At 48.7% G+C, this 27715-nt stretch overlaps 1 protein-coding gene across 2 annotated transcripts; it reads left to right on the top strand.

Moving 5' to 3' along the window:
* WIPI2 (WD repeat domain, phosphoinositide interacting 2) lies at nt 1-25950 on the top strand. 2 transcript variants are annotated; one of them, XM_083474778.1, is made up of 12 exons: nt 1-332; nt 10317-10399; nt 13666-13835; nt 15187-15283; nt 15749-15846; nt 15957-16049; nt 17753-17823; nt 18158-18265; nt 19499-19663; nt 20432-20539; nt 21980-22110; nt 23637-25950. In XM_083474778.1, exons 1-12 carry the CDS (start codon nt 259-261, stop codon nt 23747-23749), a joined length of 1311 nt encoding a protein of 436 aa, XP_083330904.1. In that variant the 5' UTR covers nt 1-258; the 3' UTR covers nt 23750-25950. The 2 variants fall into 2 exon arrangements, with proteins under 2 accessions (XP_083330904.1, XP_083330905.1); XM_083474779.1 differs by having other exon boundaries at nt 15-332; nt 21980-22077.
* The last annotated feature ends 1765 nt before the right edge of the window (nt 25951-27715 follow it).

Here is a 27715-nt window from a genome sequence, read left to right as displayed (position 1 = left end):
ACGGGCGCTACGGTGGCCGGTCGGGAAGCGCCGCCAATGGCGGCCCGCTTTCGCCGCGGCGAGGAGGGAAGTAGGCGGGTTGGCGCAGGCGCGCTGAAGGCTCCGGCCACTACCGGAGCGTAAACAAGGCGCCGCTGAGAGGGATGAGGAGGCGGCCGGAGCCGAGCGGGGCCGGGAGCCGTCGAGGCTGACAGGCCTCTTTCCGCTGCCCTCCCGCCGGCCGGGGACGGGGGGGCGCCGCCGCCGCCAGGGAGAGCCATGAACTTGGCCAGTCAGAGCGGCGAGGCCGGCGCCGGCCAACTGCTCTTCGCCAACTTCAACCAGGACAACACGTAAGGCCAAAGGGAGGAGGGGGCGTGGCCCAGAGAGAGCGCGGGGGGGGGGCGGAAGGAGGGGGAGGCGAAGGTTCGAAAACGGGGGGGGGGCGGGGGAGGATCCCCCACCTGGAGCCCCGGTAGTGCGCGTGCGCGTTCCTGAGTGGCTATACCTGAGATCCTGCACGCGTTATTATCATTATTATTAATTATTATTGTTTGAATTTATATACCGCCCTATACCTATAGGTTTCTGGGTGGTTCACAAAAAAGATCGCAATGCAGTATATAAAATCAAAATAAAAACAATAACCCCATAACACCCCCTCCCCCCAGAAAGAGCCACATTTTAAAAAGGTATATGGTGTCAGGTCAACCAAAGGCCTGGTTAAAAATGAATGTTTTTGCCCGGCGCCTAAAGGTGCATGATGAAGGCGCCAGGCTGACTTCCCTGAGGAGAGCATTCCACAGACATGGGTTGGCAGTGACAGCAGATATGTCCTATGCTTATGGTAATTCGTTAAAAGGTAAAGGTACCCCTGCCCATACGGGCCAGTCTTGACAGACTCTAGGGTTGTGTGCCCATCTCACTCAAGAGGCCGGGGGCCAGCGCTGTCCGGAGACACTTCCGGGTCACGTGGCCAGCGTGACGAAGCTGCATCTGGCGAGCCAGAGCCGCACACGGAAACACCGTTTACCTTCCCGCTAGTAAGCGGTCCCTATTTATCTACTTGCACCCAGGGGTGCTTTCGAACTGCTAGGTTGGCAGGTGCTGGGACCGAACAACGGGAGTGCACCCCGCCCCGGGGATTTGAACCGCCGACCTTTCGATTGGCATGCCCTAGGCGCTGAGGCTTTTACCAATGTCCCTAAATGAGGCGGGGGGTGGGAGGAAGAGAAGGCACGCACACCCAGGATTTATTCGTTTCTTCGTTTATTTTTATTGCTTTCTTCCTTTTAAAAAAAATCCAAGGAGATCAAGCCAGGTGTATTATGGTTCCCACTGCCTTTCCTTTTTATCCTCACAACACCCCTGGGAAGTAGAATTGCAGGGACGCTGAGGATCATCTAGTTTAACCCGCTGCAATGCAGGTATTCGCATGGGCTTTTTGGGGATTGAACCTGCGACCTTGGTGTTATCAGCACCAGGCTCTAACCAACTGAGCTATCTAGTTGTGAGTAGGTTAGACAAAGGGGGGGGGGGCAGTTGGCTGTCTTCCAAGGTCGCTCCCAGTGAGCTTCATGGCTGAATGAGGATTCGTACCCACTCTTTCCCAGGTTCTGGTCTGATCCTGTATTTATTATTATTATTATTTATTCATTTAATCTATATCCCACCTTTTTCTCAATGGAGCTCAAGGTGGCAACATTCGTAGTTCTCCCTCTCCCCATTTAATCCCCACAACAGCCCTGTGAGGTAGTTCAGGCTGAGAGGCAGTTGACCTGGCTTCCATGGTCACACCCAGCCAGCTTCATGACTGGGGATTTGAGCCCCGGTTTCTCCCATGTCCTGGACCAGTGCTCAACCATTGCACCGGTGTTCCTATGCAGTGTTCTTATTTTGAGTGAAGAATTCACATGGTATATTGGATTGTAATCATTGCCTTCAAAGTTGGCTGCTGCTGGTTCCATATTTACCAGCTAGCTTCCCTTACTTGATTCTCTCCAGATGTTTTGGACTGCAAGTCCCATTGGCCAACATCTGGAGGTCACCAGGTAGAGGGGAAGGCTGATCTAGCATAATGAAGAGTTCTGGATAACTCCTTTCTTTTCTTTTAAAGGAGGTTGCTGTGTCTTGCCTGGAAGATTCAGATTATCTTTTTTAATGTGTGTTAAAATCCTAGCCTTACAGATAAATGTTGTGGTTTGCCATGGAGGTTAATAATTTTAATGTTCATATGGTATGTTGTTAGGTTTGTGTCTCTTTCTCTGCCTTTTTAATTTTTTTTACATGTTGCTGTGTTACTTTCATACAAGTATATTGCTCCCTTTGTTAACTTTTGCTTAGTAACATTCTGATGGTTGGATGCAAATAAATCTGAATCTGGCCAATTCTGTAAGCAACTAGGAGTTTGCCAAGTTATTCAGATGGCCACTGTTTTATTTAGGGATCTCAGGTGGTTGAGAGATAACCACTGCCAAGCTGTTCATGCTGTTGCCAAACCTGCCTTGTTAATTGGTCACTGTAGCTATGTTGTAATTGTCCCTGTATGTCCTCTTTTCATTTCATTTCCCTCTGAACTTACTTAACTACCTTTCCCAACCATGTGTTGGGGGGTGGGGGTGCGCGCACACACACAGTTGTGTGTATTTGCCAGTTCAGGATTGCAATTCATACATCTGACAAGATGAACAAAAGTAAAAAAAAGGTAAAGGACCCCTGACAGTTTACAGTATATATTGGTTAGCATTGTAAGATACCGCAAGTCTCGTTTTTGTTTTTTGCTGCAACAGACTTAACACGCTACCTGTCTGGAAGGTGTATGTGCTGCAAGATGCTTGTGTTTTTAAAACAGGTTCTTGGCAGGGACATATTTAACTTGCAATTCCTTCTCCATCGTGGAGGTGCTTTGATGAGGGTTAGAACCTCGAATCATCACACACACCCTTCTTCCTGAGCTTAGAGCACCTTGAGGGTTGGGAAAAGTAGGACTTACTGCTGAGTAAGCATGCACCATATCTGCAGTTCTAGGCACGCTTGCTTAGAAGCAAGTTGCTGGGGATCATAAGAGGGTGACTGCTAAATCTCCAGTGTGTCTCACTGAAGAAGGCTTCGGGAAGGCGTTGGTGGAGAAAAGATCACGACTGATGGCCTGGGCAGGTGGAGAACGAGGGATTGGTGGTGGTGAAGTGGAACTCTTTTCTTGATGCCTGCAGTGAGAGCAAATCCCATAGAACCCAGTGGGTTCTAGAAGAAGAAGAGTTTGGATTTGATATCCCGCCTTTCACTCCCCTTCAGGAGTCTCAAAGCGGCTAACATTCTCCTTTCCCTTCCTCCCCCACAACAAACACTCTGTGAGGTGAGTGGGGCTGAGAGACTTCACAGAAGTGTGACTGGCCCAAGGTCACCCAGCAGCCGCATGTGGAGGAGCGGAGACGCGAACCCAGTTCCCCAGATTAGGAGACTACCGCTCTTAACCACTACACCACACTTCAGAAAGAATGAAAGGACAAGTCTGTGCCTCGAACTTACAATATAGAGGATAACACAAGGGCCACTGTGGTGTAGTGGTTAAAGTTTTGGGCTGGGAGGGACTGGGGAGAGCCAAGTTTAAAGCCCCACTTGGCTATAGAGCTTACCAGGTGGCATCAAGTCAGTCACTACCTCTTAATCTTATCTCACAGGATTGTTGTAAGGATAAAAGTATGCGGGGCGGGGGGGGGGGAGCAAACTGTGTATGTTGCCTTGTGCTCCTTGGAGAAAAGCTGGGTTGTAAACTAATAATTCTCAGAGGAAGGGTAGGCAGAATATACCATGTTGCACTTACGCATACCTAGGTTCAGTTTAATTGCAGTATGAAAACTTCACTGGGAAGGCTTTGAGGAGGGGTTTGAAGTCCTTGGCAAGCACTTCAGGCACAGTTCTGAGTAATCCCAATTTGGATTCAGCTGCAATCCCCAAAGCACCCTTCCTTGGGCATATGAAACTGCTTTTTATACTGAGTCAGAGGTTTGATCCATTTAGCCCTGACTTGTCTACTCTTGGCAGTCTTGTGTTAGGGCCTGGGGGTGGGGTCCCAGGCTTGTTGGACTTCCCCACAAGTCCCATGAATGTGTGGCCTAGAATATGCTGCTGCACCGGGTAAGGGATGTGGGGGTGGGTGTCGCAGGGGGCAAGCCTTTTCTGTTTCAGAGCAGCTTCTCTGATCCACTCACTGAGAAACTTACACTGAGCTTCCCAAGAACCTCAGGGTTTCCTGGAACATAGTATGAAGGCCTTTGGTATGAACAGTGTAAGAGATGCTCTGTCCTTTTCAAGGCAACCTTTGCCAACCTGGGGCCCTCCAGATGTTTTTGGACTGCAGTAGAGTTATCACACCTCTCTTGTGTGGACAGTGCTCAAACATTAGGTGCATTCAAGTCAGTGGACACCCAATAGTTTTTCCTGGAAGACACCCACTGCCCTGATTCAATTAGCCTTCAGGGGGAGAGAGGGCCCTAATGTTTACTCAGAAGTAAGCCCTGCTTTGTTAATGAACCTTACCCTGTAATTCTAAGCAACTGACTTTGGAGTAAGTCAGGAATGGGACATCTGTGGCTTTCCAGGTGTTGCTGGTCCACAGCTCCCATTGGCCATGCTACCTAGGGCTGATGGGAGTCTGAATGCAACAACATCTGGAGGGCCACATCCCTGCTGTAATCAAGCTCTTATTTTTTGCATATATAAATTTGGTATAACCACCCCCAAATCAAAGTGTGTGTGTGTGTGTGTGTGTGTGTCCGTCCCCGGGTCTCCCCTTTCCCTCTCCTTGTCCCCAAATTTGTGGCTTTCTGGGCCAGATGGCCTGGTGTTGGTGTGGGGGTGTGGGACTTCCTATAATGGGAGCAGAAGCAAGCTGAAACACTGCAGAGTTCTTGCCTCTTGAATTCAAAGTAGGGCTCACACTGAAGTGCATGGGAAAGAAGTCGGAGTATGTAGTCAGAGTGCGAGGGTTTTGAAATGCTTAAGAGGCAATTGATGGGGCAGTGATAAATAGGCCATTTTGCAGGGAGGAGCATCACCCGTGGGAAGTGAATAAGAGGAAATGATCAGGAGAGCTGTGCCGTTGGGCTGTTTTTGGAATGACTGCTTCCTTTGTGTACAAGGGAAGCCACACAAAAATCCTTTCCTTGATGCTGGGTGACTCACTGAGATCGAAGGGCCCAAAGGTCTAGGACAGTGTTTCCCAACCTTTTTTGGGCAAAGGCACACTTGTTTCATGAAAAAAATCTCGAGGCACACCACCATTACAGCCCCGTGACGTCAGCGCGCAGCGTCACGCCGGGAGGGACATGAATTGCTAGCAAATTACATAATCACCTCCTTGAGGGCTGGCTCATCTTCTCCGAAGGCAGAACCCCATTAATTAACAGCACAGACTCACACCATAGCCAAGACGAGGGGGAAAAACCTCAGTCATGCACAGTCATGCACATGTGGGGGCCAAATGAGGACGAAGACCGGGCAGAGAGCAGGGTTCAAATCACCCCACCTGGCCAGGACAATCCCTGGGTGCTCCCTTGGGCCACTCGCCTGACCCACCTCGCAGGGCTGTTGTTGCGAGGATAACACGGAGAGAACCACGCGCGCCCCCGGGAGCTCCTTGGAGGAGAAAGCGGGCGATGAATGCAATGCACGAAATATATGAGAGGCGACCAGGTTTTGCAGGTGAGGGGCCCCTGCCAGCCTCCGCTTCCAACACCCGGCGCAACGACGCCGAAGTTTCCCCCCGGGCTCGGCTCGGGGAGCAGCGCTGCTCCCCCCCGGCTCCCCTTCGCCCTCCCGGCTCTCTCTGCCGCCCACTGGGGTCCCCCCTCACCTGCCAAGTCCGGAGCGCCGGTGGAAGTTGCATGCATGCATGCAGGGCGCCGCGTTGCCATTGCATTGCACTGCACTCCATGCAATGCCTGCACGCATGCATTGCCTTGCACGCACGCCAAGGGGTCTCCCCGCGGTCCGATGCGTCCCCTCCGGCGCGGATGCAGCATTGCAAAAATAAAAACCCCCGACGCAGCCCTACCTGGGGGGCAGCCTCCGCCTCTGCCGCTCCGCCTCCGCGGGGATCCCCGGGCTCCATCCTGCCGCCCGATCTCCGCGGGGGCGCAGGCAGGCTGCGCGGGGTCTGCGCGGAAGAGCCCCTGCCCGCCCGGCCGCCACTGCGCTCATTCCATGGCCGGGAGAAGAGCGCTTCAAACAAAACGCCCGGCCCGCCAGGCCACGCTGGGAAACGTAGTTCGTGCACCCCGCGCGGGCGCGGAGCCCAAGGGCGAGGGGACTACGGATCCCGGCAGCCCCCGCGCCGGGGACGGAGGGGGAGAGGCCGGGTGCAGGGATGGAGGGACGGGTGGGCGAGCGAGTGAGTGAGTGGCAGCTGCCAAGCCTTGGCCGAGAGCCAGGAAGGGCCTCCCCGGAGGAGGAGGAGGAGGAGGGAGGCGCAGAGCGGGAGGGAGGGAGGGAACCCCAGGGGTCATCTAGTGACGGCGCCCCAATCGAAAAGTTGACTTTAAAAAAAAAATCTTTCGAATTTTTTAATTTTTCCCGCGGCACACCAGGCAACATCTCGCGGCACACTAGTGTGCCGCGGAACAGTGGTTGGGAAACACTGGTCTAGGAGCCTGATCCTTTCCTCAAAAGCTTGGCTCTCTTGACTCCTTCCCACCACAGCCCTTCCACAAATAGGCTTGCATAGTCTGGCCAGTGTATGAAATTCTTTAGTCAGTGTGTGTAATAGAAAACCGCTCTCCCTGTGAAAGAAAGTGATCTGAGTTCATATCCCTAGAGAGAAGTAAATTCTGCGGCCCAGTACAATGATATTAAATATAGTATGATCGCACCTTGCACGCAATTAACTTGTGTGATTTCAACCTTGCATGACTGAAAGCCAGCTGGTTGAGATCTTGCAGAAAGATTGCACACATGGGTTCTGGTATATGTGTTTTTGCATAGTTGCACCATCTTAACCCCTGCACAAAACACACTAGTACTGTAGATAAAATTAAATTACAGAAAGTGTAAGTGACAAAACTTGGGAATTTTAGCACTATGGTGTGGACTTATTTAAATAAAAACACTGAATTTAGGATTAGGCAGAGCTCTACCCCCCCCTTTCATTGCAGGAATGTGAAACTAGACCTTCCTGTTGTGGTACAGAGGTTTGTGGATATCATTTGCTGTAGGTTCACACTGAAATAAAAGTGTGTGGAGTGAAAAAATGAAAGAATTGATTTCTGTGATTATTGTTGATAAATTCCCCAGCAGTGAGTACATCTTGAGCAACAATAAAAAGAAGGGTTTTGATATGAAGAACAGTGTTCTGTTTCAGGTGGATATAGGGGTTATCTTGAAAGAAATGTTGTGGTCTCTTGTTCTTACATTGTACTCTGGTCTTGTATGCAGAATGCCACAGTTCCACTTATCACATTAATAATAATAATATATTTGAGGCTTAGTGGGACGCAGGTGGCGCTGTGGGTTAAACCACAGAGCCTAGGACTTGCTGATCAGAAGGTCGGCGGTTTGAATCCCCGCGATGGGGTGAGCTCCCATTGTTCAGTCCCTGCTCCTGCCAGCCTAGCAGTTCGAAAGCACGTCAAAGTGCAAGTAGATAAATAGGTACCGCTCCGGCGGGAAGGTAAACAGCGTTTGTGTGCGCTGCCCTGGTTCGCCAGAAGCGGCTTCGTCATGCTGGCCACATGACCCGGAAGCTGTACGCCAGCTCCCTTGGCCAATAAAGCGAGATGAGCGCCGCAACCCCAGAGTTGGTCACGACTGGACCTAATGGTTAGGCGTCCCTTTACCTTTACCTTTACCTTTATTTGAGGCTTGTCAGATATGATTAGTGTATGTTTTTTAAAATGAGAACCTCAATATTTACCAACCAGAGCTAGGTGCAAAGGATGTTCAGTTAGAACAGGATACTTCTGAGCACCTTCTGAGCCCAGGAATTTGTATTTAGTACCAGAACTGAACTGGACCAAACTCAGTCCTTTCACCTATAAGTCTTCTCATGGTTTGCTTTCTTCAGGTCAGCAGCCTAATTAGGTGGGAAAAGTTGCTGTCATTTAAAACATTGGGAGTCTTGCCCACCTGTGACAAATTACCCAGAGATCTGCCAGCAGATCCTGAGCCTCCTCCTCATGCGCAGAATGCCTGCTGTTGAGAGACTTGTGTAAGATGCTCAAAGGAAGTGTTTTGCAACCACAGTGTGTGTTTTGTCTTCTGACAAGTGTAGTCTTAATTATTTACAACCACATATCACAGCATGTTAGTAATCGATCTTTGGTGCTGTTTGGAAGGATAATGGCACAGGGAGAGGCTGTTTATCTTTCAAGCCAGGTCTTCCAATCAGACCTCAAAATGGGGGCTGGGTGGTGCATGAACAATTTCCCCCTCCCCCTGTTTCATTTTCTCTTCGTAGCTGCTGTTCTCGCAGGCAGTACGATGGCATTGCTAACTCGGAGATCCTAAGGAGGGGCGGGGAGAGATGGAAAGTGGGCAGAATTATACCATGAACACCAGAATCTCTAGTCCTTTAGGACAGGGATGTCTTACTAGTTGATCGCGATCTACTGGTCGATCGTGGGGTGTCCCTGGTCGATCGAAGCTCAACAACTCTGGTCAATCCAACGGGTAGATCACTGCCAGTTTTTTATAGTGGGAGTAGATTGCAGTCTCTTGGAAGTTGGACGTGCCTGCTTTAGGAGAAGGCCGTAGCAAGATGTTTGCCTCGATCCCCCTAGGTACATACTTGTAGAGGGAAGTTCACATCCCTAACAGGACAGGGAACAGGACGTGCCAACGTGAGCTACAGACTGGGTTGAATGTGCATCCTCTTGGTCAAATAGGGAAGGGCCACAGCTGAATGGCAGAGCATCTTTTTTGCATGCAGAAGGTCCCTCGCTCAATCCCAGTGGCATCTCCTGGGAGGCATTCCTGCCAGAAACCCTGCAGAGTCACTGCCAGTCGGTGGAGACAGTACTGAGCGAGACGGACCCGAAGGTCTGACATAGTGTGAAGCAGCTTTCAGTGATAGGTTCAGACTTTGGTTGGGGAGCAGGGGCAAGGCTGGGGTTCTGTCCTCCCCCCCCCCAAAAAAAAGAATCCCCTCCACATTTTGTCGTGTCAACAAGAGGGCTATATATGGATTGAGGCAGTTGTGCTTTTGTCACATTGTGTACACAACACCTTCTGGATTCTACCGTCCATTCCCCTTTTTTTGCTGCAGAAAACACTTACATTGTTATGTCTATTTGAATTACCTGTCAAAACAACATGCAGCTGTTTTGTGTGACCTCCAGTGCAAGAAAATGCACAGGCACGCCACGTTGAAGTGAGTGATTTCCCCGGCATGTAATAAAAATGACACAGTGCTTCTCTGCTTGCTATCCCCAGCTTCTAAATGACAGGATTATCGCTGATCCACTTGGCTCTCCAAAAATCAGGCCTTTTTGCTAGGTCATCAGCACAACAGCTTGTTGTGGGGTTTGGTCATTTGATTTAGCGTCTGATACAATTGACAATAGGCAGCGCAAGTTGCACAAACCTCAGAACAACAAATGCCTTAAAAATAAAGGCTTTCGCTACATGGCGCACATTACAACTAAGCATTTCAGCTTCCCCAAAGAGTTGTGTCTCTTAAGGGGAAATGAACTGTCATGTGATTTGTGTTCATGTGTCAGTTATTTGGTCTGGTCAATATCTAACTCTCTTGAGGACATGCCTTAGCAATAACTTTGGAAAAAGAAAGCACTTAAATTTCTCCCCCTCCCCAGGCCACTCGAAGAGAAACAGTTTGCCCCACGCCAGGAATGCAGTATGCAAAGAAAGCCCTATCTTACGGGTGCAAACAAATCACACAGCCATTATCAATATGCACATAGTTCTGTGTTCTGCTCTTACTGCTCCTTGCAGCATGCTCTTTTTGAACCTTGGTCTGCATTTATTTCTGCAGTAAGGCAAATAAAGAAAAGAATGGGGCTGCTATTTTGGTTTTGCAAGCAGCCACGTACTTGGATGATGAAATTGGTGAGCACGTGATGATCCAGGACAAACTGTGAAGTTGAAGGCGCTTGTGATAGAGCTTGGGGTGTTCTCTTGCAGTCTTTGCCAACCTGGTGCCCTCTGGATATATTGGGCATGACTCTCACCGGCCCCAGTGAGCACAGCCACTTTCAGTGGGGCAGATATAGTCCAATACTTCCGGGAGGGCATCAGGTTGGTGGAGGTTGCTGCTTGGTTTTCTGTGTGAAACGGCAAGTTTGTTCCGTTCCCATGCTTCATTGACCTCATGTCTTGCTTTGCAGGTCCTTAGCTGTTGGCAGCAAATCAGGTTACAAATTCTTCTCCCTTTCTTCTGTGGATAAACTGGAGCAGATCTATGAATGCAGTAAGTGTATATTTTAATTCCCCTTCTACCCCACCCCATGCCCCCTTCCATCTTTATGTTGTGGTCGCATTTTGGACTGAGCAGATAGTTTCTGGGAAGACTCCATCTTCTCCTCCAATTGACTGCCCCCTGCTCTAGTAGCCTTACTACCTAATTGACTTGATCCCTGGGCTTGCCCTCCTAGCTGCAAGGACAGCGGCCAGCTCCTTGATCCCAAACATCCGAGCTTGTATGTTTGGTATTTTTCTGGAGCTTCTTTCTAAAAAGGTCTCTTTGCATCTCTTATTCCAGAAGCCTCCAAAGCAAAAGAGGGAGAGAGAGATGTTTGGGCCACCTAAAATGGTAGTCCCTAGCTCCAGCACATGCAAGATTTTCAGCAGTGCGTTGCTGACTGCAGGCAGAATTCCAGTTGGTGCTGGCTGCTGGGGGCAGCTGCTGTTGCACTGCTGGCAAGCAGCGAACCTGTCCTACAGGGTTGTGGTTCATGACTTCAGTGAGAAATAATAAACCACAAGTGGTATATTGGGGTCCCTGTGGCAGCTCTGCCACTTCAAAGAAGACGATGCATCTGTGATTAATGGGGGGTCAAAGGTGGCTTGCTTCTGCCCCACTCTGCACCTTCGACTTGGCCTCAACATGGGTTCAGCAGATTCTTCATTCTGCATTCCCATGATCTGCAATTGGTCCATTTACATGCTGCCCTAGCCCCATGTGAACAGCTCAATATCCCTGGGTCCTAACTCCCCCTTTCCTGGCACAAATGTGTTCCTAGCTTGTGTCCATGTGGCTCAACCACCAGACCCAGCCTTTCTCTAACTGGGAGGTCTCATTTGCCTTTTCACAACTCACGTCATGCTTTGCATCAAACCAGAAGAAATGTGACTCTCTTGAATTATTTGCGATGTGTCTTGAGTTCTTCCTGGCTTGGAAGCTTTGATTCTGAACAGAGGGTGGAGGGGAGTATCTGTTCCCCTCTGTCCCCTCTTTCCACCTTTTGGGTGTCTTATGCTGTTTGCTCCCCCAATGTGTTTTTGACATTACCCCACCCATTTTCAGCACAAAGAGGATATCTGGCTGTACGGTGTGGCCTTGGCTGGAGCATTGGTATCTTCTCACATTACCAAGCATTTTATGTAGTTGTGCAGGAATACGAGATGAATCACACTCAGCTTTTTGAACATTGGTGCAAAGGTACCCAAGTTCAAGGATAGCTTTGTAATTTACATGGGAAAACACATTTGCCGTTTGTACACAAATGTTTTCCCAGAGCAAGCGCAAACCGTGACAACATACGGGCATATGCATGTACCTAAGAGACATGGTTGTACCACAGCCTGCAACGTGTGTGTTGTGCAGAAAACAAACTTGCCACACAAAAGTGTGGTGCTGTCCTAAAGGACAAAATCCCTGCATGGTGCCGTTGTTTGTGTTTCACTCTGCTGGGTAAATTGGGTGTGTTTCGCCTCATTCGATGGGCAGGCATTGATTAGGATTTGATGAGCCGCCCCCCCCCCAAACTCACACCTCTGCTTAGTGTGGGGAAATCCACCCACTAAATCACACAAGTACAGTTTGTCTTCTTTTTTTCATTTTTGCTGAGCTTTTGGAGCAGATTATCTGAAAGGAGTGAATTGCCCTTGGTAACGGAAATGGCGCTTGCTTGATAGACCCAGTAGATGAACCAGAATCCCTTCAGGCTTTAACTTCTGGCAGTTTTCCTAGTTGGCAAATGTCAACCATTGCACTGCTTGATACAGTTAAGATTTATACTAATGGTTCTGGCCAGGAAGCCTCTGTAGCTGCTTGGAATCTGTTCCATGGCACATGCTTTTAGCAGGCTCTTTATTTACAGCTTGCTCATCTTCAGCAAGCAGAAGGTTGGGCTCCCTCCCGTTCTGTTGTCTTCCCCCACTTAGCAGCTTTGCTCTTCCTGCTGTAATATTAAGGTCTATTTGCAGCCAGCCTAGCCTCGGATGTGTCAATCTATTGATCCTCAGGGAAGAGCGAAGCTCTAGCCAGCTGCAGTTTAGTCAAGCACCTGCATGTTCTCACCCAGTTCAGTCTCTCTCCCTCAAACCCTGTGCCTCTTTAAATAGAAAAATAAGGTAATTGTGACCATATGTGCCTAAAGTTTTGGATGGGAGATCTTTAGGAGCAATCTTAACACCTTGATCCTAGGCACACTTATCTTGAGAGTATGTCCCATTTGATTTCCATGGAGTTTCTTTGTAAGTGTACACACTAGCAATCTGATATGAGTGTTTTAGGGTTAGCCCTCTTGTCAGCAAATGGTTTTCAGATTTCCCTTCCCTCAGGGAAGCCTTTGCATATAGACTTGCCATCTGATCAGCCATTGTCCATGCCACAGAGGATTCTAATGGGTTTAAGTTACAGGAGGATGGATTTTGGTTGAATATTAGGAGAATCTTCTTGACGGTGAGAGTAGCAGAACAGTGGAACCAATTTCTTAAAGCAGGGGGTAGGCTTCTCTTTCCTGGAGAGCCATATCCTGGGGATGCTCAAGCTTTGGAGTTCTGCATCAGGATGAGATGCCTTACAGGCCACCTGACATTTTTTTTGCGGGAGGAGGGGATGACTCTGGAGGATGTAGGGCCACAGCCAGGCTTACTGGGCATCTCCATTGTGAATGGATAGGGTGACACAGAACATGCTCTACTCCCCAGCAACTGCAAATTGCAAAGTTCTTTCAGCAAAGCTTATCAAAAATGACTACAGTGGTACCTCTGGTTATGTACTTAATTCGTTCTGTAGGTCGGTTCTTAACCTGAAACTGTTCTTAACCTGAAGCACCACTTTAGCTAATGGGGCCTCCTGCTGCTGCTGCCGCACCACTGGAGCACGATTTCTGTTCTTATCCTGAAGCAAAGTTCTTAACCTGAGGTACTATTTCTGGGTTAGCGGAGTCTGTAACCTGAAGTGTATGTAACCTGAGGTACCACTCTATACCCTCAAAAGGTTCCAGGGAACCCTAAAGTTCACCTGAATACAGTTTTGAAACCGCAGCGTCTCCAGACACATTAAGAAGGGGGTATGACTCTTAATTACTGTATTTTGAGTCGGGTTGCACCTTTGCTTTTGCTGGTTCTGGGGTGGGAGGTGCAGGCAGATGAGGCAGGAGAACAGGGCAGGTCAGCAGCAAGAGGAGTGACTTGAAATTCTGATTTGCTGTGTGAACAGCTCCTTTGTACACCTTCATCCTTCATTTTGTCAACTTTTTCCTACACCTCTCCTTTCCACCCCTGCAGCTGACACAGAAGATGTGTGCATTGTGGAGAGGCTCTTTTCCAGTAGCTTGGTGGCCATAGTGAGCCTCAAAGCCCCCCGCAAGCTGAAAGTTTGCCACTTCAAGAAGGGGACAGAGATTTGCAACTACAGCTATTCCAATACAATCCTGGCTGTCAAGCTTAACAGGCAGGTGAGTCGTGATGCTTTTGTGTCATCTCAGGCTTCTTTTGTTTTTCATTTACATTTAGTATTTTATTGATTTGGTTAAGCAGAGTTCAGCAGAGTTCACTTGGTCATGAAGCTCACTGGGTGAGCCTGGGCCAGTCACTTGCTCTCAGTCTACCCTACCTCGCAGGGTTGTTGTGAGGATAAAATAGGGAGGAGAACTATGTCAGGCACCTTGAACTCCTTGGAGGAAAGGCAGGATACAAACCACAGCAAGAAGAGAAAAGAGCAACCGTAACAAAAAGAAAGAAAACAAAGAATCAGAAATGTAAAGCATAAAGGACAAAAGGCCTCTTTATTTGTGGTCAGTCCAGTGTCTAGGAATAAGTTTGAAACTGGTCGCAAGTGGCTGGGTTTTGTGGCACTGGTTCTTTCTAACAGTAGAAGGGACAGTAAAACTTCTTTTTCTGGACACACTTATGCTGCTGACAGGGGCCTCTTGCGACTTGAACGCTTCTCCTTGCACCAAACAAAGAAAAAACTATATATCTCATAGAAAGCTAACCTATAAGAGCAATATTATATGCTAGTTTTCTATGTACAGTGAAGACAGGAAAATAGGAGTTGACCCTGTTTCTGGACTCAGCTGCTGCAGGTAGGGGCTCATGCAGATGAATTTCCTCCTGTCCCTGTGACATGCTCATACCGGCCATGCATAGCTTCGTTAAGTGATTTTTGTGGCATCAGAGGCATTGGAAAGGGGGGGGGGGATACTTTGGTAAAATTTCCCTGGAGGCAGGTTTTGCTTGCTGATAGCAACCAGGCAAGTGCCTGTTTTCCAGGCCTCCATTCTCAGACTAGAACATAGCACCACTAGCTCTAGCTTAACAGGGTGACTGGTGAGTAGTCAGTCACTTGATCCAATCCAATAAATAATTATCATGGAATTTTTGTTGGAATCTTGCTTGGTATTTTGTCCCTTGATGGACTGCAAGAAATTCTAATCAACCCTTATTTATTTTGAGCACAGATATTTTTGTTGTGCAGGGCAAGGTGATAATTGCACTTCCTTCTGTCCCAGAACACAAACACACATTGCCTGTAGGGCAAAGAGCAGTCAGAATCTTTCTTGAATTGAGGTCAGGATCAGGTGAGGCCTCCTAATAACAGGTGATCACAATTGCCTCGCCTAAGTTGTGGGAAAGGAGGCTTTGCATTGCGCTTCTAAATCAATATAATCCAGGCTGGCAGATTTTAAAACTGCCTTCACTAGTCGCTAACTTCCTTCCCTAGGAAACTTCACTCTGAAGGTTTTACGCTGCTTCAGGATTTTCTCTTCATTCTCTTCCCTCTCCTTTTTTTATTTCCCTCCTCAGCGATTGATCGTGTGCTTAGAAGAGTCTCTGTACATACATAACATCCGGGACATGAAGGTGTTGCATACCATCAGGGAGACGCCCCCCAACCCCGCAGGTAAAGGAGACCATTCTCCATTTCCCACACATAATCTTTGACACAGTGAAAGCACCACCCAGCTGTAATTCTGCTAGGAGGGTAGCTCAGTCAAGAATTAAATGTGTGTTTGTATAGTCGACTCTCCTGGTTGCATATTCTTCAAGGGGCATATGACTACAGCATATGACTACAGACATAAATGCGCTGGTTTTCTCCCTGTTGTCCTTCTCCTCCAACAGGCCTTGGGGAACTGACTTTTTAAAGGAAAAGGCTGTGTGGTTTTTAGCTTTTTGTATTTTACCTGTGCTGTTCGTGCGAACCGCCTTGAGTCCCAACCACAAGGCCACCTTAAAATGCTCCCTGTCACCCACAGGAACTCCAAACCCTGTCCTGCAAGCCTCGGTGACGGCTGCTTTCCCTTTCCAATCCTCCTTGACGTGTTTGTAGCCTGAGGCAATGCCCCCCTTTTCTCTCTGTCCCTAGGCTTGTGTGCGCTGTCCATAAACAACGACAACTGCTACCTGGCCTACCCAGGCAGTGCCACTATTGGGGAAGTCCAGGTCTTTGACACCATCAATCTGGTGAGGTTCCACAAGCATCTTTCCTGCTCCTGTGCCCAAGGAGATCTTCCCTGTTTGGTGCTGGCTGTGCCTGTGCTAAGCTCTTGTGCCCCTTTTTTTTTCTTCTGCAGAGAGCTGCTAACATGATCCCTGCTCATGACAGTCCTTTGGCTGCGCTAGCTTTCGATGCGAGCGGCACAAAACTGGCCACGGCGTCAGAAAAGGTGAGGGCCTGATACACTGACTTCTGTTTTGAACGGGAACAAAGGCAGCATTTCTGTGTGGGCTTTTTGAAAGAGTGAGTTGAAGTGCCCAGAAGCCTCCTGCAGTGTTTCTGCTTGGGAATAATCCAAAATGTCAGCACAAACCTCTCACCCTCCAACTTAGGACTTGAGCCGCTGTTTCAGCTATGAACACCCTGTCATGCTAAGCTGTGCGTTGGTTCTTTTTATCAGGTGGGGTTCTGCCCGCCTTTTAAAGTATAGCTGTATTGTCAGGGCTTTTCCTGCAGTGGCACCATGTTATTCCTGATGAGCATTCTCACAGATCCTGGCAGGAAATCTCTCCCGTTTGCCCTGTCCCGCCCCACAGCAGGTACAGTGCTGTATCTTGGAATTAAACTCTGTGATGCGGTAGTGACATTGATGACAGTCCTACACTTTCCAAGCTTGCTCATCCTCTCAAATTAAGGTTACCAGGTCTCCCCCTTTCCCGGGGACAGTCCCCAAATTTACAAATCATTACCCTGACAAAATCCACTGAATTCAACTGAAGTTGAAAAGTGTCCCCGGATTCATTGAAAAAAAATCTGATAACCTTATCTCAAATCACACCTTGAAATGTATTTGATTCAGCCTTCCAGGATACTTCATTTCTGTGATTCCAATTCAATTTATTGCCCTGAGTCCAAAGTGCTCCATAGCCAGTCCTGCACATTCAAGGTTTGTGTGCGTCTTGGGCAGGAAGCCCCACCTTCCAGTGCCACAGAGCAAACTCTTACAGAATGAACAAGTCTTCCTCAAAGCAAGCAGCATGTGATCTGGTGGGGACAGGGGCTTCTAGGGTAAAACTCATTTGTCGTCCCAAGTCTCTGCTGGCAATGAATACCAGTCTGTTCTTAATCTGTTTGCTTTTAATTTACTTTTTTGTTTTTAATTCCATTGGTGTTGGTTTTATGGCAATCCTTAAGTTGCGCTGTGCACAACTGTAGTCTTATAAATAAAAAACAGTGTGAATGTGTTCTGCATGAAGGTTTTAAACCCCAGTGGACACGGCCAAGGATCTAAAAATTGCTCTTTCGACCACAGCCATTTTGGTTCCTCCCAGTATAACCGGGGTGGGGAACCTCTGGGCTGTGAGTCAAAGGTGGCATACCAGACTTCCCCATTTTGCTTGACAGGCCATTGTGGAGAAGCCACACACCTCTGTACCTGATGTCAAAGGTGATGGTGCAGGAGGGGCGGGGCTGGGACTTCAAGGGGACACTCCGGATCTGCAAGTGGGCTCTGGATTGTTCCTTCTGTTGGAACATGGCAGGAGCAGGCCTTTCTCAAGGAGGAGGGAACTGTTTCCATTAAATTGAAACTGCTGTTTGAAGCCTTCCCAGCCCCTTCTCCCATTTCCCTCTCCAACACTGGGGACGGAAAGGAGAAAAGGAGAAGCGTAGGGAGGCATCCAGAGCGCAGGGCTCATACCACCCCTTGCCACTGTGGTTTCCATGCTTGGGAACCCCACACAAGAGAATTTTGACAGGCAGGCAGGTTGACCTGCCATCAGAGTTGGCCCACAGGGTGGAGACAGCCAAAGTTCTCTCTCCCAGAGCTAGATAGGTTCAGCCCCTCTGCTCTAGAACTATATTCGGACTCTGCAGCAGCTATTTTAAATTGAACATTGAAGTCTCTGTTTCTCACCTCCTTTTTCCCCACAGGGGACGGTGATCCGGGTATTTTCCATTCCAGAGGGACAGAAACTCTTTGAATTCCGAAGGGGTGTGAAGAGGTGAAGTAAAATGCTCAGTCTCAGAAGCCTGCTCTTTGCAGGAGGTCCCCCCCCTCCTCCTCAGCAGTTGAACCTGTGTCATAGGTAGCTGTGTTTCTTCATGGCGGGGGGAATCCAAAATCTGCAGAAGGGCGAAAGCTTTGTTTTGCAGCAGGAAGCAGTGAGCAAGTTTTCGGGTGCCTCAGAATTCCCCAGCAGTTAAATGGGTGGGACCCTACCTAGGCCACTGTAGAATGTGGAGCAGTTGCCTCTGTCTAGCTGCTGCCACCTCTTCTTCCTCCAGTTGGGATGTGGAAACTGACCGGCCGTTTTCTTTTCTGCTTCTTCCCTCCAGGTGTGTGAGCATCTCCTCTTTGGCCTTCAGCATGGACGGCATGTTTCTGTCCGCCTCCAGTAACACAGAGACAGTGCACATTTTCAAATTAGAAACTGTGAAAGAGAAGTAAGGAAACCTTTCTCTCCATAGCTGCCCACTTATCTCCAGGCTGGGCTGAAAACCAGCTCTGATCTCTCAGGCTCAGGGCTTTCAGTGTGGCTTGGAAGGGGCAGATTTGCCGTGTTCCTCTCTTGTTTCAGAATATTCTCCCCAGCCACTATTCATCAGGCCCCTAAGTTAAATAGGGCTTGTGTCCAACTAATCTAGGCATGTTCAAAGTCCGTTTCAGGGGCCTAATCCGGCCTGCCGGTCAATTTAATCTGGCCCCTGTGGCAAGGATTGAAGCTCAACAACTTCAATCCTAAAAAAAGCTGAACAACTTTGTGGGGAAATTGTAAAAATAGCTCAGCAACTTTGGTTGCCCTCACGCATGCTCACTTCATCAAATCTGGCCCTCTTTGAAAAAAGTTTGGGCACCCCTGAACTAATCCATACCAAGAGTAGACCCATTTAAATCAGTTGTCTTAGGTTTGTCACATTCATTGATTTCAGTGGGTCTGTTCTGAGCATGACTGAGTGGTAGGTAGGTCATAATAGTGGTAGCTTTTTAGGGGCCAGTTTAAAGCTAAAAAATTCCCAAACTTTTGACGTGCTGACTCTAGGGTAACTTGCTTTTTGCTTATATATTGTCCTGGATAGATGAGCTTTTCTTCCTTGTTCAGAATCATTACTAGCTGTTGTGAGCATTTGCAGAGCTCTATATTTGTTAGGAAAGCAGGCTATAATAATCACTTTTGATAAATATTTGCCTTGGTGTAGAATCAGGGTGGAACTGGGCTGTTAAGGCAGTGTGCACACACAACAACCAATGATACTGTTTCTTTAAAATTTGTGCTGCTTGTTGACGTAAATATAGGATAATTTTTAAGGCCACATTGTTTCGAAGCAAAAACCCAATGCAAGCAGTGCTCTAGTAAACCATATAGTGGAGAGAGAACATGAAAGAAAAGGTTTTAAAAATAAATAAATAAATCTGCCTTTGGAAAGAAAGTAAAGCTAGATCCATCTGCATCTCCAGAGGCAGAACGGGGAAAGTCCCACCTTTTCTGTAGAGGCCAGTCTATTTCCCAAATGCAATGGAAGACTTGTGCTAATGTCTTGAAAGAGCAGCTGAAGCTTAGAGGAAGTTATGCTTCTGCCTGTGGCTGTAAGCCAAGACATACTCAAATATGGCAGAATTGTTCTTGTGATATATTAAGTGGCGCAAGTGTAACTTCCACTCTACTTCCTTGCTTCCAGACCTCAGGAAGAGCCCACGACTTGGACGGGTTACTTTGGGAAAGTCCTGATGGTCTCCACAAACTACCTGCCTGCCCAGGTGACAGAAATGTTCAACCAAGGCCGAGCGTTTGCCACCGTCCGCCTCCCTTTCTGTGGGCACAAAAACATCTGTGCATTGGCCACGTAAGTACGGGAGCGTTGGGTGGGGAGGGGACTTCTCCCCATATCTTTCACAAGCACCCTAAAGGTAGAGGTGGAAAAGGGAGGCAACGTGACCTTCTGAACATATCTGGGTTTGTTTGTTTGTTTTTAATAATCATACTGCATTTGAATAATGCACAAAACCCAGGTTCCTTTGTGCACAATAGTGAGGCCTGTGAGGCTTAATTGATCAGCTGACAGCAAAGTCCTGTGCATGTTTAAAAAGGTAAAGGGTAAATGGACCCTTGACCATTAGGTCCAGTCACGGACGACTCTGGGGTTGCGACGCTCACCTCGCTTTATTGGCCGAGGGAGCCGGCGTACAGCTTCCGGGTCATGTGGCCAGCATGACTAAGCTGCTTCTGGCGAACCAGAGCAGCACACGGAAATGCCGTTTACCTTCCCGCTAGAGCGGTACCTATTTATCTACTTGCACTTTGACGTGCTTTCGAACTGCTAGGTTGGCAGGAGCTAGGACCGAGTAACGGGAGCTCATCCCGTTGCAGGGATTCGAACCGCCGACCTTCTGATCGGCAAACCCTAGGCTCTGTGGTTTAACCCACAGTGCCACCCGCGTCCCCCTGTGCATGTTTACTCTGAGGTAACTCCCATTCGGTGCAGCTGGACTTACACTGATCTTTGTAAAGTGAACTTAGCTGCTGGGAGGAAAGCAGCAACTTTAAAAACCACACACACATAGTTAAATCTTACATAGTAAGATTCTTAAACTTGACTAGGATTTACTTGCAGAATCCAGAAGATCCCTCGGCTGCTGGTAGGAGCTGCAGATGGGTACCTGTACATGTACAACCTGGACCCCCAGGAGGGAGGTGAATGCACCCTGATGAAACAGCACAAGTAAGTCTCCTGTCCTGCTTTCTCCTTGTGAGATGCTCCCATTTTTTTGTTTTGAGATGTTCCGTTTCAGAGCTAGGGTGAAGCATTGCCTTCATATACAGTGGTGCCTCGCAAGACGAAAAGAATCCGTTCTGTGATTCTCTTCGTCTAGCGGTTTTTTCGTCTTGCGAAGCAAGCCCATTGACGGATTAGCGCTTTTAGCGGCTTATCTGCTGATCGGATCAGCTGATAAGCGGCTTAGCGGCTTAGAAAAGGGGGGGGGGAGGAAAAAAACCCCGCAGGAACTCACAAGACATTTTCGTCTTGCGGAGCAAGCCCATAGGAGATTCGTTTTGCGAAGCACCTCCAAAACGGAAAACTCTTTCGTCTAGCGAGTTTTCCGTCTTGCGAGGCATTCGTCTTGCGGGGCACCACTGTAGGTGGCTATGGTAGCCATAGTTAGTTCTAATGCACAGTTTGCTACCATAGTTGTTTTAATTCTGTCACATATTTTTACACCACCCTTCATCAAAAAAAGGTGTCAGGGCAGCGTACAGCATATGTAAAACCGTAACGCAGAACAGTAGGCCCAATGCCCTACAACAATTTTAAAAAGTTAGCACAAGGCTGAGCAAAATATACTGTCATGAGTTGGGAGGGGTCAGCCTGGATGATGCCCTGAGTCCTTTCCAGTTTTGGGGATCCTATATCTGTGGCGGTAGAAGGCATGAGAGCAAGGTTGCCAAACCAGTCCCTTTTTCTAAGCCAGTGGTGTCCAACCTTTTTCAAAGAGGGCCAGATTTGATGAAGTGAGGGCTGACCAAAGGGCCAGACTTTAGGCCCTCGAAACAGACTTTGGACATGCCTGTACGAAGCAATGGCTTTGGGTGACCCGTTAAACATAATTTGCATAACCACATAACCAAAGAACGTGCCATAGAGCAAATGGGTGGGCTTTTCACCTGCCCTCCTTTAGCTGCTAGGTAGGAGAGTCATAGCCAGAGTAGTGTGGATGAGCTGAGCCAGAAGCAGGCTGGAAGCTGGACACACAGAGACCCACTTTCTCTGTGCTGGATCCAAAGCTGCGACTGATGAAGGAGACAGATCTGTTGGGGCGTTGGGGCGGTGAGCCCCTCCATCTTAGGCTCAGGTTGTTCAGGTTGTTAATACCTGGTGAGTATTAACCGCTTTCAATTTTAACCTGAGGATTGTCATTTGTCCAGTTTTAACTTTAATTTTAATTTCTTTGAATTAATTTTGGGTTGCATTTGAATCGATTGATTGCTTGTTTTTATGCATATTGTGGATGTTAACCGCTCTGAGCCTGGCTCCGGCTGGGGAGGGCAGATACAAATAAAAATTTACTATTATTATTATACGTGTATGAAACCATAAAGAGAACACAGTCTTTCTTTCTAAGGATGGCATTGGTCACCATTCGCTCTCTGGTTCTTCCCATAGGCTGGATGGCAGCATGGAGCCAGGCAATGAAATCCTAGAATCTGCATCGCACGACCGGCCGCTAGTAGCACAGACGTACAGCACTGCTGTGACTAAAGGTACTTACGTGCCTTCTTCGCCTACAAGGCACGGTAAGGATGGGACCAGGGTGGCTGAGTGAGGAGCCTGCAAGGGGGGTGCCCACAGAGGCAAGTTCCACATGGTCTTCCCCATAGGGCATGACTTGCCTTCCTCGCCCCTTGGGAGAGGAAGAGCACCCTGGTCAAGAAGGCTGCATGAGCCACTCGGCCTGGTCCTTTCGTTGCTCCACTCCTTGTCAGAAGCAAGAAGTCAGACATCGCATCCCCCTTTATTATGAATAAAGCGTTGACAAAGCTTGAATGTTATGTAGAAATGGTAATCCAGTCTTTGGGGGATGGGCTGTAATTTAGTGGTAGGACAGCTGCTTTGCATGTAGAAGGTCCCAGGTTCAATCCCTGGCAACATCTCTAGGTTGGGCTGGGAAGGTCCCCCTGCCTGGAACCTCAGAGAGCAGCTGCCAGTCTGTGTGGACTACACTGGGCTAGATGGACCAACCGTCTGACTTAGTATAAGGCAGCTTCCTTCGTTGGTTCCTCTCTCTCTCTCTTTTTCTCCCTTTCTTCCTAGTGTTGTTATGGTAATAAATGTATTGAAATGAAATGGGGCACAGGAATACCCAAGCCAATTGACCATTTTAAAAAGCACTCATTCCCCCCACTTGCACTTCAAAGTGCTGCTTTCTCGGGAAGCTGCCACCCCACAAGGCTTGCCAGGAACTTGGGGTTGCGCTGCACCAAGGGTACTTCAGTCCCTTTGGGTCTCTGGGTGGGGAGGAGAAGAGGCTATTGACCCCTGAAGCCACCTCTGCCCCATCCTGTGTTCTGCCTTCAGTCTCCGTCTTGGCCATACCCACCCCTAGCCAGTAAGGGGCACCTACTGTGGCCAAACTGCCTGGGTGTCACCGTGGACAGTCAAGCCTTTTTGATTACCTGGGTCTCTTGAGATTAGCACTTGAGGCTGCCATCCTAGGCATATTTGCTAGGAATTAAATTGAGTTTCCCTCTGAGCAAGCGTGCTTACAGATAGAAAGTTCACATCTGCGTCTGTATTTATGTATAAATAAACTCTCATTGAGTGGTACTCCAGAAAACAAAGTTTGGTAGCAGTATCAAGCGCTGAGGCAGAATATATTTGCCTATCTCTAGCCTGTAATGAGGTTGAATGGTTCAGACAACTTTTCAGTGATCTACATCAAAATTGTCCAGAAATTGTAACCATATTTGAGGATAATCAATCATGTATAAATATGACTGAATCAGAAAAATGTAGACCTAAAACAACACTTAGATATCTGCCATGCCCATGTGAAAGATTGCATTTGAAAAGGGTGAATGAATCTCAGGTATTGTTCCACTGAGTTTATGTTTGCAGACATTTTTACAAAGCCTTTGACCTCCCTCTCCCCCTCCTGCATGGCAAGAGATCTTGAAGTATCTGTCTTTGGGTTGATGCTGTGAGAATGCGGTGTGTAATTCCCTAGTGTAACCTTTGCCAACCTACTGCCCGCCTGGTTACTGTAGGCTCTCCATGTCTGTGTGTGGCTTCCAAAACCTTGCACTTTTCATTCGTCTTCCAGCCTATACCGAGGACTTGGGTGCGGTTGGTGGCGCTTGCCTGGAAGAGGACGCCAGCACCCTGCGGCTGGACGAAGACAGCGAGCACCCCCCGATGATCCTTCGGACGGACTGAACTTTGACCTGTGAACTCCACTCCTGAAGCCGAGGACGCAGGCCTGACCCCTCTGGAGGATTATTGTGTCTGTGCTGCTACGAACCTTGACCTGGGCTGAGAGCAAGAGGGAGGACGGCGGAAGACTCTGAAGTCATTTTAAAACAAACACACACACAAACCATTGTAGTCATAATGCTGATTTGATGCCATGGAGGTGGGGGTGGGGTGGGGGGGAATATATGGTTTCACTTCAGTGGCTTTTAAATCCTGCTTTACCTTTTAGCTGTGAGGATATATGCATATATATTTTTCGTCGTTGTTCCTGTTGCCAAAACCTGCTCTCTCTGTGCAGCCTTCGGCACCTCCTAGCTTTGCATGCTGCCTTGTGCCAAGCAAGCAGATCACTTCATAACGAAGAAGTTTGCCGAGTTCTGGGGTTATCTCTCTCTCTCTCTCTCTTTTTTTTAGAAGACAAATACATGTACATAAATAGCACTTGGCATCCGTGAAGGGAGGAGCAGCAAAGTTTGCTTCTGGGTGCTTTGATTTCTTCCAGTGCTCTTCAGCCTTACCATCCCCAGATGTGGATGGACTACCACTTCCATCGTCCACAGCCAGCTTGGCCCGATGGTCATGGATGATGGGGCTTCTAGTCCCTCCACATCTGGGTGCCCAAGGATTTGAAGGACATTGGCTTATTCTACTCGGACAAAGGTTCCAGGTAGTTTCTTGCGCATGGGCTTTCGGTTGCAACTCCTAGAAACATGCAGCGATCTCTCTCTATTTTTCTTTTCTTGGGTTCTTCCCATCACACAACCTCCCCCCTCCTGTCCAGCTTCACAGTTTATTCCCTCCTTTCTTCCCCGCCTCCTTCTCTCCTCCTTTTTCCCTGGACCATTTTGTTAATTAAAAACTCCTTCTAAATGCTGCCTTGCTTGTGGGACTGTTGTGTTCTCTTCCGCAGAGGGGATGGTGTGCCTCTGCTATCGCTTCTTCCTCTCTTTGGGGATGTGAAATTGAGAGAGTGACCAATGCAGGCTGGACATTCTTTGGGAGCAGGGGAATCTTCTCCCTTCTGTTCTGTCTTTGTCCGAAAGTAGGGTCAGTGTGTTCCAGTTTCAGAGGTGTTGGCCAGTTAACTCAGAAAGCATCTTCATCCTTTGGCCCTTCACGTCCATCTGCTCATCTTGCTTCAATCCTTGCAAAGCCTTGCATCTTCCTTCAGCTGGAGCTCCCTTCACAATCTGTCAGCCCTGCTCTCATGACTTCTCCCTCTCCCGCGCCACCTTCAGCTGGCCAATATTTGAACTTTCCCCGAGTTCCTCCAAGGCGAAGTGACATGCAGAGCCGCTGTCGAAATCCGCCACCCTGTTCCTGGTACTCTCCATCTGCCTTCACACCCTGCACTGTGGTACCACTTCAGTCAGTCATGGCTTCCCCCAACAGAATCCAGGGAGCTATAGTTTGTTAAGGGTGCTGAGAGTTGTTAGGAAACCCCCTTACAGAGGTACAATTCACCAATGGTTGCACCACTCTGAGAATTGCAGGTCTGCGAGGGGAGGGGGTGGTCTCCTAGGACCTTAAACCACAGCTCCCAGAGTGCTTTGAGGGAAGCCATGCCTGTTCTGAGTGGTATTGTAGCGCTTTGAATGCATGGTGTGAATGTGGCCTCACTCTGCAGCCCATAGTGGGGCTTGGGAGATGGATAGCATGGGGTACCGAAACATGGGGCAACTTCTCCCATGCAGCACTGGAGAAGGGAGTGCTTGTTTCTGTTTCCAGGGTTGGCCCTGTGATCCCTCATGTAGTTGTGATTCCAGTCAAGGACCCCAAACCTCCATTTGTGGCAGCACACCTGAGCTACAGCTCATGCACCTGTGTCTCAGTTTTCATCCCAGACCTCTCAACCTCCAATTCTTTATGTAATCTCCCACCTCCGAGCCGCTGGAACAGCAGTTCCGGCGTCAGGAGGAGGGGCAGGTTTTCGTGGAACTGCAGGGACTCGCGAGGAAGTGACCAAAGCTGGGCAAAACTGCCGCCCTCTTTTACAGAGCTGTAATGTGCCTTTTTTGGTTCTTAACCTTCCAGTTTGTTTTTGATGAGCAGCAATGTGTGTGTGGGTGCGTGCGTGCAAACCCTTTGGGTGTGAACCTCTTGTTTTCCTTAGATTGTCAGCCAGCTTTCTTTTTTCTTTTTCGATTAAATTATTACTCACTCTCCCTTTTTTGTGGCGTTCTCTTCCAGGCAACGAAAGAATCGTGAAACCCAATACGATGGCACTCTCAAGGAAGGGAAAATGAGTTTGCCTCAAGGGGGGGAGGGAAAACATGCCCGTGGGTTTCTCCCTCCAACGGGGGCTCACTTCCCTCCCAAACTGCATTCCAGGCTCAGTTCAGGCAAGAAAGAATGCTCTTTGTAAAACCGAGCGAGCACCCAGGGCATTTTGCTGCCCAGGTCTTTATCCCATCCAGCAATACTTAAGCAGAAACTAATATGAAACAATGCTTTGTAATGACTATATATATATATATATATATATATATATATATATATATATATATGCTTGATTAATGGGGGGTGGGGAATGCTTCAAATCTAGCAACATTTAGTAGTGTGCTTTTGTACCTCCCAGCATCTAGCAGTTTCTCGTTGTGCCACTAGATGGTAAACCTCTCCTGGTTTTTTTTGGGGGGGGGCAGAATGCAGCTATAGACATCATGCGAAGTCATGACTGCACCACAGATTATTGGGAGGAAAACCTTGTTGCTCATACAGCAGCCATGGAAAGACAGGTAGCGAGTCGGTGGCGCTATTCTGCAGAAGGATGTTTGCCAAGATCAGGGAGGAAGGCAATGCTTGTGTGAGCAGCAGATGCAGGGTGTGGTCAAGGCCTGGGGGCTGTAAGCTCCCTCTTCTGACCTCTCCATGTGACCCTTGGAACACTTCCCAGGCCAGAAGCCCCACAGGCTTCGCAGGCTTTGCCTCTTGGGTGTCTTGTCTACCTGGAAAGCAGTGGCAAAGCGTGGGTTGCCAGCATCCAGGGCAAAGCAAGTATCCTTGGCACTGCTCGCTGATAGGCTGGAATAGGGGTTGGCAACATAAGGCCCATGTGCCAGAAGCGGCCCATGGAGGCCGTTTAACCAGCCCACAAGCTGCCCCTGAACCGATCCGCCCACTCCGTGATTCCCTGCACGCTACGCTAAACCGGCACAGCGTGGCGCGGGCACCCATGGGCACGAAGCACAACAGAGAGTGGGACATGGCATTGGTTGGGAGTGGGTGTGTTTCTAAAAAGCCTGTGCAGAGTGCGCCCTAGCAACCGGTTGTCGCCCAAATCCACTCTGCAGTCTTCCCACACAAACACTGGGAGATTTTCTGTGAGGGAGAGGGTGTGCTCTTTTTTATTTATCATTGCTATCTCATTGCAGGGAGGTGGGACCAATTCGGATGGTCCGCCCCCGCCACTTAATGGATCCAAATGGTTTCCAGAGAGTGGTAGGGGATGCTTTATCCCATGTTGATGGCCTTTCAGCTGATTCCCTGGTGGCCCGCTGGAATGCGGAGTTAACCAGGGCTATTGACTGTCTGGCTCCGAAGCGCCCTCTCCGATTGCATGGAGCCCGGACAGCCCCGTGGTTTTCTTCGGAGCTGAGGGCGATGAAACAATCGCTGAGACGGCTAGAGCGTCGGTGGCAGAAAACTCACTCCGAATCTGACCGGACACAGGTTAGAGCTCAACGTCGAGCCTACCAAGTGGCGATAGCGATGGCGAAGAAGACTTTCTTCACCGCCTCTATTGCATCTGCAGAAAATAGTAGCAGGAGACTCTTTCAGGTGGTCCGCAATTTAACGGAACCACCTTTACCATCGGGGCCTTGTAAAGACCCCAAGATCTCCTGCAACGATTTTGCAAAGTTTTTTGCAGATAAAATCACTCATATTCGGAAGGAGCTAGACACCACCGTGGGAGCAGGGCTGGGGCGG

Source organism: Podarcis liolepis, assembly GCF_965112155.1.
Source record: "Podarcis liolepis genome assembly, chromosome: 14".
In the NCBI taxonomy this organism is placed as follows: domain Eukaryota; kingdom Metazoa; phylum Chordata; class Lepidosauria; order Squamata; family Lacertidae; genus Podarcis; species Podarcis liolepis.
The sequence above is the reverse complement of the archived record's forward strand: the minus strand, read 5'-3'. Positions and strand labels throughout refer to the sequence as shown.